The sequence below is a fragment of the Dendronephthya gigantea genome, unplaced genomic scaffold (assembly GCF_004324835.1).
Source record: "Dendronephthya gigantea isolate DGI-Jeju-01 unplaced genomic scaffold, DenGig_1.0 000001F, whole genome shotgun sequence".
Lineage (NCBI taxonomy): Eukaryota > Metazoa > Cnidaria > Anthozoa > Malacalcyonacea > Nephtheidae > Dendronephthya > Dendronephthya gigantea.
In genome coordinates, this window is record NW_021163011.1 from 103,092 (window position 1) to 118,595 (window position 15,504).

Here is a 15,504-nt window from a genome sequence, read left to right on the forward strand (position 1 = left end):
CTTTTGTATTTCCGGCTCAAATTACACGGATTTACCTATTATATTATTATACTCCTTCCATAAAACTGACTAAAAGACAAACTATTTTCTATTGCCCCCTATTTTATTTTGTAAGGAAGTCCAAACCATCACACTAACTGTTAACTCGAGCTAACTGCTATTTGCACGGGATTGCATGTCACTAAACGAAACAATTATAGTTAATGAAATAAATATTAGTTGAAATCGAATGTACATAAAAAAAGAAAATTTTCTTCAATTCTCGAAATTAACGGCGTAAGATAGTCAATTTCTAACTTTATATTATACAAACCACAACATTGCGAGTCACAAAGAAATCGTGTTTATTGCCGTCATAGTATAATTGTGTTGAGAAGCCGTTTAGAATAAGTACATAATTTCACGAACGTATTTCAGATTGATCTGAACATATTGATGATAATATTTACCACGTTTCAGAAACCTTTACCGGCTGATAATTCACTTATCCAAAAGGGACGTCATTGTGAGTCGTGATGCTATCTGGGTTATACATGAAGCGAAAACTCTTTTTCTCTTTAAAACCTTTTTCTCTTGTAGTTCACCTATTCCTTGTTCAACAAGTTAGCTGTTTTAGCCATTTAGGTGTTTTAGCATCCCCAGTTGGTAGCAACTATAAAGAATCAGGCTTTATCGTGTACATGTCTGGTTTTAGTTTTTTCCGAAATCGCTGAATAATCCTGCATTAACCCTGCATTGTCTGAATAGGTGAATTTCAGCATGTATAAAGGTAAAGGTTTTTATTGAAAAGATTAAGAGTGTGTGAACAAAATTCAGATAACCACACTGAAACTTTTATTCAATTAAATTGGATCGTACATAAATGTACACCATTTGCTATTTAGTGACAATAAGAAACTATTGTCATTGCTTTTGCACCGCCACATACATAATATATGTATATCGATGTACATATAATATCTAATATATCTATTTCAATAACGAAAAATTTTGAGATCGGTTACAGACTGTAGAAGTAGTGGGCAAACAGTGTACATTTATGTTATGAATAATTACTCGAGCCATAAATCAATTCATAATATAATAATTTCCGAGGTATGCCTAAAATAACCGTTTTTCGTACCTAAAAGGGAAAAAAGGCATGTACTCAGCTTAGACGAAATTTAAAAGAGGCTGAAAGATGCGATTCATTTAATATAAAACTTTCAATCGTTGAAATTGAGTTAGGATTAGGGCTAGGCTAGGTTTACGATTAGGAGTTGTGGAGTATACCAATGATATAAATTGTATGTACAGAGGCTTGAGAAATATGTTCTTTATTGAAATTTTTGGTAAAAACGTTAACTACTTTATATTCGAAGCCTAAATTGGGAAAACCACCACACTTTAAATAACAAATTGTCGTTTAACTCACGAATGCAATCCGTGAACACCGCCTTCTATTTGCCCAGATACTGTCCTTTTTTCAAATCGTATCTCACCACTGTACGTCATTGCCCTGCAAACGAGAACGTGTGGCAATGCGATTGAAAAAAAAATTAACTCAGATACATGGAAAAACGAATCGCCAAACTGGAGTCACAAAGGGATCGCAAATAGGCCACAAAAAATTTTTCGGTTTTGGAATGTAGCGTTATTTCATGGATAGAACTATAGCAATGCCAGAAATATTCCTGCTTCGTTTACAACTTGAAACTTTGCTGCGATTTATGCATGTGCCATTTTTATTTGATATAATCCCTATTTATATATGATGAGGGGCCGGTTGTATAAAACTCCTAGTTAAATCCTAGAAAATCAGAAATACACGACTCTTATTGGCCAATTCTGTCCTTAACTACAGTTAAAAGTTAACTAGCTCGTTTGAATAAAAATGTAAACAGGACTAAATGGAAAAATGTCTTCGTAGTATAATGTGAAAAACTCAGGACTTACGAGGGTTTATAGAACCTGCCATTTGGCCCAAATATAGTCGAACTCACCTCAATTTGTCCAAACTGCATGCACCAATATCTTGACATCCTTGTTGTATGCCAGTGATAAGGTACGGAACGAACCGATGGATCGTCCCTTTGTCTACCACGGACCCAGCAACGCCTTGGGCAACCTTCACTCTTGCACTTTCACTAAATATCAGAACACTCAATTTATTCCAAAAAATGTGTTTTATATATAGGCTATAGGCAAACAGAGCCAGTGCATTCTTTTCAATGAATAATGTGAAAAATTTAATCTCGTGGGACGATACAGCTCCAAAACGTAAATGAGGATTCGCAATGGAAAGTGTTTAGCCCTCCTGTCACCACATAAAGAAGATTATTCCAGCTTACCTAAAATATCTCGCCTGACTTGACTTGTTCGCATCCATAGCATTAAGTGATCCCATTCCTGTGATGAGAAAAATAGCGTTGTAGATAATCGAACTATGTACAGTCAGGCCATAGAAATAATAGACATGTCTATTATTTCTACGAGTCAGGCACACGACCCACTTTGTTCTTATTTTATCAAGGTTGTGACTGGCGTTGTTGGACGTTATAACATACTGTCGGAGCAATTTTGACTATAGTGCAACAAGCATGAAAACAAGTCGTTTAATAAATATAGCAACAATTGGAGATCTATTTCGTAATAATTTCAATATTTCCGCTTCTATACAGCTATTCTATAGTTTCAAACGTTTTTCAAACAATTATTAATGTCTTTTCATGACGTATAAAACTACACTAGGACTACCTAAGAGATGGTGGTGAAAGATTAAAATCATTTCATTTAAACCATCAAAATCACAAAACATGTCTAAACAAAATCCAGGGCCAGTGGTATAAAAGACAAGTTAACTATTAACTGCAATTAAGGACAGAATTGGCCAATGAGAGTTCTGTATTTCTGAGTTAACCATGACTTAACTATGCAAAATGTAGTTAAAGGATTTTATACAACTGGCCTCTGTATATCAGTAGGTGCTAAGCATTTTATTGTCAAAATCTATTAAGCGACTACTGACTACATGTATGTAAGAATTACTATAAATATGCAACATACCTCGATATTTCTTTAAACGAACACCATCGGCAAAGTAGTATTCACCCGGAGCTTCCGAGGTACCGGCAAGAAGTGAACCCATCATTACTAGCGAACGAAAAAGACAAATGAACCGAATTGACCATTCTGAAGTGAACAAAAATTCACCGTTCTACAAACAGCCTTATATATTGTTACGCAAGGCTTTATTGTGTTTAGATATATTCATGTTAAAAATAGCTGTAAAATAGGAATATCAATTGCATGACAGGGATTGGTGATTGATTTTTGCCGCAAGATGCCTGAGTAAATATAATTTTCGGCCATTCGCAATCATTAATCGCCTTTCCCTTTCATGTATGACATATCGTGGGTTTAAAAAAGTTATTAGGTGAAAATATTTATCACCCTTATTTTCAGAGCTAATACCTGGATAAACAGTCTTAAGTCGTCACTTATCTTAATTGTCGTATTTTTTAAAAAAAATGTGCGTGCTGTAGGCAATGCAAGCTCTTATGTCAAACAATTGTGGTTAAAATTTTGCGCGGTTGAGCATGTAATAGATTACGTCATCAAAAGTTCAATTCGGCAAAATGAGAGTGAAAATAGTTTAAGTTAAAATATATTGTTCACAGACGTATTATTTGTAAATTTTACTAGTTGTTGATGATAAATATTTTAAGTTGTGAAAATTTTTTAATATTGATCGATTGAACAGAAAACCAACTCGACTAGTGCGACAACGCCTTAAATAAACAAGATATGAGAGCTGGAGCGAGCTTCTAAGGCCAACCCACATTTCTAACTTACAACGCTGATTGGTGGGAGAAGGGTCAGCCCACTCTGGTTGATGACGTGAGCTAGTTTCCCTCAACCGTTACTATAAAAGGGCGAGCACAACACCCGAACCTTCAGTGGACCAACGGAGTAAAAACCATGTGAAACGTTGAAGAAGCTCAACAATACAGAACCGACGAAAAGACAGAACAGTAACGACGAAGATCCAGAAGATGGCTGTGATGTACTCACTATTTATCTCACTATAATACCGCTTCTCTGTTACAGTTTCAGAATGGACAAGAAGTTTTACTAAAGGAATTCTAAAGGAGCATGCGTTCGATTCATAGAGGAAGGTATTCTCAGATCGTGAAAGGAGGCAGAAGGGTGTTCAGTGCATTAAAGAGAGAAACGGACGCACTCGTCCAAAAATCCTCAGGTGCATGTGCATGGCGCTTGTTTCGACCCACATATATGATGAAGTGTTTCGACACGTCAGAGAACAAGTTTAAAAAGATTTATAGACCTGGCCTATCCCCAGCTATATTGGTTAGCAGGCTAACCTATAGAAATTGGTCAAGTGCATGATTGCCGGATGAACAGCATTAAAATTCGATCACTTTCTCTCAAATAGCTTGTAACCGATCTTTAATACTCCTAAACACTGTATTTGTTGCACGATTTAAAAACAAATTTACAGCAAGACTACATGTAGTGAGGTTCGACGGATTTAAGGACGATCGACGCCAAAAATTTGTTTTTTACGGCCTACTGCACAAATTAAGATGCTGATACGCTCGCTCGCAAAACACAAGAAATAGAGTCATAGGTGGACGTCCACGAACAACAAAAGGAATGCAGTAAAGATCCCTGTGGAACACCATCTTTATTTGCTCGTGAAATGCAGTTGAGATGCCGAAAAGCATTGCGGCATTTAAAGTAATACAACCCCAGAACTGGTGAGGGTTGTTTGGGTTTAAATAGAAAGCAATATTTCAGTTTGAAAAACTAAAAATAGGGTTCAACTTTTAGCCGGTTATGAATACACACATACGCTGTATACAAGAGCATGCGCTGTATACAAGAGTAATCATTAGATGATACTTTAAGCAATTCTTCTGCAAGACACCTGATATTTTCTAAAAGCTCATGATGTAGTGTGATGTCATTAGTTGTGTTATTTGAATATTATCTTACAACGTTCAATATCCTGAGAACGAAGAAAGTTAACAAAATTCTACAAAAGCTCGTTTTAGGTTTTCTTTACAGTGCAACCATAAAAATAGAGGTAAAATTTCGTTGCAGATGCATGCATGCACTTTAGGCCGAAATATCTATATCTCAAGGCGGATATCCATTGAGTGCAAAATGTCGCGCGATCGATTTTTTTTGCGATCGCTTCCTTTTGAAATGTTTTCAATCAAGCCCATGTATATATATAATGAGATCACAGTCCCATAAACTTTACTGTTGGTATTTTAAAAGTAAACGATCGCGAAAAGTTGATCGCGTGATATTTTGCACTGAATGAAAATCTGTCTTAATGCTAAACGTTCACCTACCCGTAGATGCTCCCAAGGCCAAAGCCTTTGTGACGAATCCAACAGTCGATATTCCGCCATCAGCGATAACTGGTATTCCAAATTCTCTCGCGTAGTTTGCAACTTTGTAAACCGCAGTTCCTTGTGACCTTCCAACTGCCATAACCTCTTGTGTAATACATATCGAGCCGCTGCCCATTCCAACTCGCAAGCCGTCCACTCCGGCGTCGATTAAGTTCTTCGCTTGAGCGACCGTCACCACATTCCCACCAATGATCTGGAGGCCAGGATACTGCTCTTTTATGTACCTGGAGTGGGGATACTTCATTTACTTCATGTTATTGTAAGAAACCGAAAATTGCTCAATATTACGATTCATCGTTGTTTCTAGCAAACTAAATACACATAGCTTAGCTTGAAAAAAACGACGAGAGAATGAAGTAAACGATGAAAAGACTGCTGTGTTTCCACATACTTGATCATATTTATTTGATATATCGAGTTTCCTTGGGACGAATCCAATACTATGACATCAACTCCAGCTTCAAACAAGGCTTTAATTCTGGGTTTGTCTTCTTCTCTTGTACTTACGGCTGCACCAACTGAAATAAATAAAGCGGTACATTAATAATGAACTGTTCGCAATCTATAGCGTTATGAATATAAACATTTTGCATGCACGTGCATGAAATACATCCAAATTTTAAAGCCACGTCTTTTGTCATAAGTGTGAAAGATCGGAGTCGGACTAAATCTTGGATAGTCTATCTTCTAAACACAACGGAACAGCGAACTGTTGGAGTGCGAAGAAGCATTTTCTCTACGGAAGTGAAATGAACGAGATTGTGGGGGCTAGCTTTCCGCTCCACACATACGGTGGCAAAAAGCGAGCGCTGTATTATGCGGACATATACTCGCTCTCTCTCGAATCCATCACGTACGTTATCTCGCAATTAGCCATAATTCTGGTGGAGCGTGATGGTCTTAGCAGCCTAAATGCCATGCATTATTAAATGGTAGGGGCTATCCGTATGGTTCCTAAATCACTTACAGCACAAAATCACTATTACAATAGACCTACAAAACATTAACCCGACAATTTCATTCACATTGGTACATAACTTATATATCACCCAAAAATTGTCATCTACTCTAAAGCTTGTATCTCGAATTCACAAAATAACTGCGAGTTGCGACTTATGAGAAGCCCAGTAACGCACTAAATAGAACTAAACTTTCGAAAATCATGACCGGAAGTAATTCTCAATGAATCTTCTTCTCTATAAATTCGCTTACAATGCCAACAACGGCTTGCTGGCAGAAATATGAAAGCAGTGAAATAGAATGCAAGCCATCATGACATTATGATAAAGTTTGGTGGCGCGGTCGTTAGAACAAGTACCTTTTACCCTCAAAGGTTTCTCGTTGAAACCTTTTGCGCATTGGGCATTCGGATTTCCTTTCAGGAAAAAGAGGGAATATTGAGCGAATGGGTCAGGTTATTCAGATAGAAAGTTTAATGTAAGTATAAGAGCGAGGCACTTGACATAAAAATCCTTCCATAAAAACGTCCAGCAGGAAGGCGAAATGAATAATTGTGTGTTCGTACAATATACGAGGAAGCGGAAGAACGTAATCGTTACAGACAAATTCGAGCTCTGGCTGAAGGCAACTTCACTAAGGCAAGTTTCACGAAATAATTACGATGAGGATGATGCCCACGGAAGTTATCCGAATCAATTTCTTACCCGATTTAAATTTAAGTCAAGTACAGTGCGTGATCGGTGTTAACAGTTTAGTAAGTCGTCTGCATCGTCATACTGTACTAGTGTATCGAAAAGTGCCAATAACAATAGGGGCTGGTTGTTGCTTTGGAAAATAGTTCTAACTATAGGTTAAAAATAATAATCATAAATTTCTAAAGCGCTCTTCCGAAAAATGTTCAAAAGCGCTAACTCGCGGAAAAAGGCTGTTCCCGAAACTAATGGAAGAGGCTGTTCAAAAACATTTAAGAATAAGAGCCTTAATTAATTTTATTGCGTTCATTTTAGGAAATGCTGCATGTAGGATAATATTGTTGTTTTATGGTTCAGTCAACAACGACGCTGACACAAAAACATACAGTTATATTGCTATCACCTTCAGAGGTGTAGGAACCCCTGGCGAGTTAGCCATCCCCTCCCTATCAACATTTAAAGTCATGAGAGGTGAAAAGTTTTCTTTTTCTATGGCTAACATTGGTATGTCAAACATTTGGAAGATATCCGAAATAATAAAATTAGTGAACGTCTCGCTGCAAAGAAGCTTTATCAAGCTCTGGGTTGTCATTCACGATATTTAGGGAACAGCACCGGGAATAGTAGTAATATTGACATTAAAAAGTGCCCATGAAAGACTTCTACCCCTCCTAACATTAACTTGCACGCCCAGATCACCGTGCAAAGCAACACAAATTCTATACTTCAACAAACAAATAATGATATATAACCATGATATACCCAGTAGCTGTTTAGTACTGTCCTTTGAAGCGAGAGGATACTCGCGGTTTTTCTTAAGATCAGACCTCGCAATTAACGACACCAGCTCATTTTTTTCGTTCACGATCGGTAATTTTCCTTGAAAATAGAAAAAAAATTCTTTAACATTACCCACGTGATTACCCATTGATAGAAAAGTATGAAGAAAGCCTGATATATAGACTAAATGTTTTCTAATTTAATATATTTTCTGGCTTATTTAGTGGCCGGATTATTTCTAACTGCTCCAGGTAAGGTCTTGCAAGTACGTAAACCATGATCCCTTTCTGTATGTTTTAGTCTGTTTTAGGAAATTTTAACGAATAATGGTTTCCTTAAAAGATTCGGCCCTTGGTGGTTTTCAGTAGGATGTCCTACAGTAAATGTGTTACTGAAATGCGTTTCACGTATTTCACAACATTTCACATACATTGTTTCCAATCTCTGCCTTTACACTCTTTCATTACGTGAATTTCAAAAAATTAAAAAAAGGTGTTAAAAAATTACAAAGCCTTGAGAGCTCAAGAACGTATACTAATTCTAATCAATGCAAATTTATTCAACCGTTAATAATATTTGAGAAATAGAAAGCATTTTCGTGTTTTCATACAGTTCTACGGTTCCATGGAGTTTGAAAGAACAAGAAATAATATTTGATTTTGTGGATCACCAATTGAGATTGAAGCAATTTTCTACGTTATTTCTAGTTCCACCATGCAAACTTCCACAAGTGTTTCTGTAAGCGTTTCTATACTATAAGTGGCATCAAAAACATTTGTTAGAATCAACTGAAAATTACCTTTCTTGCTTTCTTGAAGTATTTTGTTTGCCTCTACCAAGGTGCAGCCAGCTTTGGCGACGATTAACTTATCTCTTGGAGTCATCACCTGTAAAACGTATCGATACGCCGTTAAACTCGACCTATTTTTTGCGCACATTTATATGAAATCGTTGTTGGCATTATGACACACCTCTGTCACTCGAACCGAGAGGCTGTCAGCATTGAGAAAGTCCACATCACGGTGTGTAACAATACCAAGTAACAGGCTCCCCATAGTACCGCTCTCTGAAAAATATGGAGTTACAGTAGGCACTTGTAATATGACGTATCACACAGGTAGTCCACCATCTTGGGTGGCCATTGTTTATTTTTAAGTAATTACTGCATACCATGGGAACCTCACACCCTTTTCGAAACAACAAATAGGACAAAATTACAAGCCACAGCGCTACAATGTCAGGTGCATTTTATGATGTTTCTTTCAAATATAGTAGCTGTATCTAATTTTGGCAAAATATACACATACGCTGTGGATTCGTGCACATTCGGATTATACCCGTCTCCGAGCTCTAAGATATATGAATAATCAACTATTCTGAAATAACAAAATATGTTTCATATGAGTCTGAAATCAATCACGAGTTAAAAAATAGGCCCAAACATGACACGAATAGGAGCAACACTTTATTTTGATCGCGAGATGATCTAAGGAGGAGAATTATCAACTAACAACTGATTGGGGCTGCTTTTCCGAAGTTCTACACACATGCGTCTGTGATTTTATAAGCTCAATCACGCCCACGCTCACTAAATGAAAGATATTATGTCAGTTCATTAGGTACTTAAGACCCTTGAAAGATCAAGTACGAGCACTCGAAAGTGCTTGAAAGTACTAGAATCGTAAATAAGCACCATGTACCATCTATAAGTAAATTTACTCCACAATTTCGTGTTGGTTTACCACGACTTAAGCCCCGTTTACATTACATGCACTCGATTTATTGGCACAGCATGGCTAAAATTGTGTGCCCAAATTTTATTAGTGTTCAGGCTAACAAAACAAAGACAGAGCAGAGATGAAATGGGTAAGTTTACCCTGACTTGGTGTGCCTATTAAGGTCACCGATCACACGATCCAATTTTGTTGGATCCAATTCACTTCTGACGTATGTAGTCGGTTATTGATAAAGCAGTACTGCATTGGCCTCAGTGGATTTGCTGCTCATATACATTACAAGACAACAGACTATAAAACATCCATCAGAGGTGAATTGGATCCAACAAAATTGGATCGTGTGAACAGACCTTCACACCATCTGTGGGTAAATTTACCCGAACATTTCGTGTTAGTTTACCATGACTTAGTGTGCCTATTACACCAACTGTAGGTAAATTTACCAGAACATTTCGTGTTAGTTTACCCTGACCTGGTGTACGGACAATGAACAATGAGAATTCAGAAATTAAAAGTGATTCCAAATGACTCTTATTACATGGTTTTAAAGCGACACGTCGATTTCAATAGACTAACTATATACGTACATAATGAAAGCCGTTATACTAACGTCTAACCTGTAACCGGAATTCCAGAAAAGCCTTGTTTGTCTTTAATATCAAAAATATCTTTCACAAGAGCATCGGGACCTACGGCGACGGGATCGATAATAAAACCTTGTTCGAAACGCTTAACTTTCCGAACTTCGTTAGCTTGATTTTCAATCGAACAGTTATGATGAATGATGCCAATGCCACCTTGCAACTGCAAGAGAACACGAGGTAAATTGTCAGCATTGTAGCTATATCTGTTGTGATTACGGCATTAAAATTAATATGAAACGGCAAAACCGTCAAAGGTTACGAAGAAGATAATTTACATGCTAACTAGGGGTAAAATGTATTTATTAGTATAATAAAAGAAGTTAATATCGAAGAGTTGGCCCTCGCTTGGGTACCTAGCCGGGTGTTTGGCACGGGGGTATTTTCCCCGGGCCTTAGTATTTATATGGTTTGCCTCGTTGTTTATCTGCTTATTATCGCTTCGTTCGCCCCGCCTTCCTCCCCTGACATTCCACCCGTCTGGGGATGGTGTCCCTTTATTGTTTTTTAGTTTAGCTTCCTAGGTTCACTTAATTTGCAAAAGACTCCTGCGGTATGTATCTAATTATTTACTATGTGTGCATCGTGTGTGTTCTTGTTTTTCTTCCACGGTTTTCACTTCTGTGATTCCGTGTGACAGTGTGATCACGGGATGGAGAGGGTACCGTTTAGGTTCCATATCTGATGGACGTACGCATGATTGAAAATGACAGTAAAGACTACGCATCGCCAACCTCGTTCGCTTCGCCGAGCTCGTTCGCTTCGCCGTGCTGCCGTCTCCATCCCTACCGATCCGCAGCGGGCATAACCAGTTAGGTTACTATAGTCATAGTATTAAGTAAGCCTCGCCTAGCCTCGTTGGGCCTTATCTGAGTATATTAGCTAATGTTCAATCAAATAATTCTGATAGGATTTTTAGCGATATACAGGGTGTCCTAAAAAACCCAAATGAAAATTAATAGAACTATACGCAAGATATAATGAATTTCATGTTTTAATTTTTGTGCAGTATGAAAGAAAGAATTATCAAGCTTCCTGATTATGCCATTCTTTAGTTCACAACAGCAAGAAATGATCAAATATTTTAAAATGAAAATTAGTGATCGAAATCGAACTTCAGTGCCCGATTGAAGGCAAAACTGAGGAAAATTACATTTATAATTTATGAGCTTTATTATGCACCACATATAAGACTGCCTGTTTAATTCCCATGCAGCGGTGAGACAATGTGGAAACAAAAGTTCCTAGTGGCAAAACTAAAAACATCGCCTTTAAATTTATACTAAGATACTGGTAACTTACTGCCATTGCGATAGCCATTTTTGATTCTGAAAAGTAAAGAAAAGAGGAGATTTTTACCCTATAGTAGGACTTAATTTAGCATATACGAGGAAGTTGACAAACAGTCAATATACAGTGGTGATCAAAAGTCTAAGTCCAGTCGATAATTTTTCTTATATTACGATAATTTACAATAAGAGATATCTTGTGAGTTGAGATTGGATATGTTGATCTGAACTTGCGTATTTTATGATAGTAATGCCTCCCATAGATTTCTCGTTAATTCTCATATTTAAGTCGAATAAGAGATGCGTATTGTTCTTTTTGTGGACCAAAGATGGCAAAGAGAGGGCCAGCAATGAGGGTCTCGAAAAATTGCGAGAAATTGAGATGAGGTTATATGTGTCGAACGTTTTGTAAATCAGGTTCGCATTCAATTTAATAAAAATCTGCGAGACCAAGAGCTACTCCTGCAAAGGAAAAAGGAAGAAAAGCAGAAGGAAACCAGTTGACTGTCTTTAATCAATGGCGAAATAGAATTGAACCAGTAATGCTAACAAAACTGTTTCACTCTATCCCACAATAGTCAAAGCTGTTTTGAAACGTAAGACAGGTCATACAAAATAGAACAGTGCCATTTTGTGTTATATCCTAATAGTTCAACTCTATTCCATGATTTCCATGATTTATTAAGATCAGTTCACTGGTTTTCCTTCTACTTTCTTTCCATTCTCCTTTAAAGCAGTAGCCCTTGGTCTCGCAGATTTTCATTTACTTGAATGCGAACTTGACTCACAAAACGTTTCCAACTTTTCATTCGAATTTGACACATATAACCTCATCTCAATTTCTCTCAACTTTTTGAGACATCCCATCATTTTGGCCATCTTTGGTCCACAAAAAGAATAAAACGCATTTCTCATTCAACTTAAATATCATGAGAATTAACACAGTAGCGTAGCCAAAACAATAATTGGGGGGCGCATATTCATATATTCGTGATACGCAGGATTAATTTTTTTTCAAATCAATTGTCTTTACAGTCTGTTAACATGAATATATGAATATGGGCCCCCCAATTATCGATGCTGGCTATGCCACTGAATTAACAAGATATCTACGGGAGGCATTACTATCATAAAATATGCAAGTTCAGAACAACATATCCAATCTCTAACTCACAAGACATCATTTAGTGTAAATTATCCTAATGTAAGAAAAATTATCGACTGGACTCAGACTTTTGATCACTGCTGTATTTGGTTGATTAAATAAAATTGAAAAACAAAAATAATTTTCAACAGTAGGAAAAAAAAGGGAAATAGGCCATGACACAAGAATGAGTCCCCAGGTCCTACCCTACCCTGAGTTTCAGCCCAGCAAACTGGGGCCAAAGTACTTTTTAATTACATGGCAAGTTTCAGCCCGGGCTGTGTTATGACACGTCAGAATTATTTTAACACCAGGGCTGAAATTTCAGGGTTGAGTTTGTAAAGGCTGGGAGTAGACCTATTTCGATTCTTTGAGCGATTTAAAATCCCGAATGACAATAACTTGACCTTTAAGGGGCTATGACTGCACATAAAAATTAAATATACAAACCAAAACGCATTGTCCGGGTTTAAGTTTATTTATGATTATATGACAACAACACTAAGTTTAAACCTGGGCTGAAATTCTTGTCATGTATAATCGCGTACGCAATTTTGTTGGGATTTTATAACAACCCCGGGCTGAAGTTTCACAGTTAGCCAGGCTGAAACTCAGCCTGAGCTGGAATTCCTGGAAACACTCCATGTAATTGGCCCTTTAGTTTATAAATAGGGAAATGGTTCTATTTTGAAGATAAAATTGTGATGCAAGCAAAACCTGAATGTTGTTTGTCAATTAACCATACCAGTGACAGTGTCCATAGGTGAGCTAATCAATGGTGTCTTTAATGTTATTTTTCTTGTAAGTGAAGATGTTAAGTCCTAGAAAAATTGCAAGTGAATGAATAATAATTAATTGGTAAAAAGAGTTCTTATAAAAGAGTAAAAAACATAATTTAATTTTATGTTGGTACTAAAAATTCTTCAAACTGGATGTATAAACTCATACAAAAATCTAAAAAAAGTTTTTCAGCATCTTTCAACTAGCAAAACGCATGATTGCAAATTGCATGCATTGAGCTTGACTTTAAATGCCTTAAAACAGAAAACTATGAAGAAGCAAACTATGTACATATTCACTTATTACACAGAACTCACTAACAGACATATCTAAATTGCATCACATGATATAAGTAAAAGATATCACTAATATTAGTCATGTCAGCTGGCCATGGCAAGTCTGTTTTAGAAAAAAGCAATTTCCACATTTCATTTCATATTCATATTCACTTCTTGCACTGTTGAAAACTCAGGTTGATATACCAAAAGCTTTGTGTATTGCAAAAAATATAAGTGTAATTAACCTTCAAACTAATATTTATGCACCCATGGTTTGCAATGTACCTACCACTTTATCTGGAGTAAAGTCAATGTAACCAGGTAAGATGATGAAATCACTGCAAGAAGAAATATATATTATTAGACTTAGGATTATTATCATCAATTATCCATTTCTTGCATATTTAGTTATTAATATATTACAACCATAGCAAAAAGCTATAAGCCATTAACAGCGCAGTGTAACCCTTGGAGGGATGGGGTTTCTTGCAGCAAAATGGTAGAATATACTTGATGTGGTAGAAAAAATGAAAGGGATTTTTTAGCACTAGAATAATTATTGATTCAGCTTTATATACTGTATATACTTTACATATAATAGCAATAGAATAACCAGCTGGTAAGACAGATACTTTTTCTGCTTATTCTTTTGCTCAAAAAATTGTCTGGCTCTCCTTCCTTTGCAATTATCGACGGGTGCATTGTGAGACGTTGTAGCATTAAATAAATTGAAAGAGAGATCGCATTTGCATAGAGGGATTACATTTGCAGAGAGCTATATATTTTGAAAGGATTTGTCAGTTACTATATCAGATTTATGTGCGATGACACATTGGTTGATGGTTGTATTTTTCGAGCTGTTTTCATTTTTACTAAGCTTAATTGAATACGTATGTACATTTATCACATCCTAGTCGCCCTATACAGTAGAGTGACGGGTCCATGATCCGTCCATCATCTGCCATTGTTCATATTTCCAAAAGGCAGCAAACATTCATTTTGGTAAATTCGTTATTGTGGCATTCGTACCCTTGTAAATTCGTTATTGAGGCATTCGTTCCCTTATAATATGACAAGTAATTTGTTGCCCCAAATAAGATTAGGATTGCACAATAGTAATCCACGATCTGTAAACTTCAAGACTGGAGAATGCCGAGGAGAATACGAAACCTCTCTACTCTAAGAGGGGAAAAGTTACATTCGCTTTGATCTGCGCAATATCATTATAAGTCTCAAACCCCGTCCACAGCAGGAAATATAGCTCAGAAAGCCAGTTTCATAGACATAGTCCTAATTGTGCTCTGATGTTCAAAATGCATTTTCCGGTCGTATTATATGTCATATTTCCCACATTAAAATGAAAATCGCACATACTTATATGTAATGCCGTGCCCTGATTCTAGCAGTTGCTTCGCCGAAAGGCCATCTTCATGTTCGCTCATCTCTGGAACGGTATGTGCCATGTTATACAAGTGTATCGACACCAAATTTCAGCGTCGTTCAGTCTTCCTCGCACCTATATAGTGTATGCTTTGTACTGCTGTAGCCTGTAGTGCTGTTGATTAATTGATATGAATAAATATATATAAAAGGCCATGTGTTATTGCGTACCGCTTGGTCATTTCCGGTTTTTTTGCTTCCGCTCGGTTCATGTGGTTTATCTTTCAGACTACCACGGTCAGGGAGCTGCGTTGCAGAATGCATAGTCTCCAAACAACTTCGAATCAAATGTTGTATATCAACTGTCATTTGATGCGAAATTCATCCTCACAGAACTT

At 36.8% G+C, this 15,504-nt stretch overlaps 1 protein-coding gene across 1 annotated transcript; it reads right to left on the reverse strand.

The window, feature by feature from the left end:
* Positions 1-325: 325 nt before the first annotated feature.
* LOC114525970 (inosine-5'-monophosphate dehydrogenase 1-like) lies at positions 326-15,278 on the reverse strand. The gene is made up of 15 exons (XM_028547445.1): positions 15,101-15,278; positions 14,016-14,064; positions 13,414-13,489; positions 11,538-11,563; positions 10,212-10,398; positions 8,830-8,924; positions 8,658-8,745; positions 7,841-7,957; positions 5,818-5,944; positions 5,364-5,650; positions 3,046-3,132; positions 2,331-2,388; positions 1,983-2,126; positions 1,415-1,498; positions 326-1,123 (listed from the first exon to the last, which is right to left on the reverse strand). The coding sequence occupies exons 1-15, from the start codon at positions 15,187-15,189 to the stop codon at positions 1,102-1,104; spliced, it is 1,536 nt and encodes a 511-aa protein (XP_028403246.1). The 5' UTR covers positions 15,190-15,278; the 3' UTR covers positions 326-1,101.
* Between the last annotated feature and the right edge of the window lie 226 nt (positions 15,279-15,504).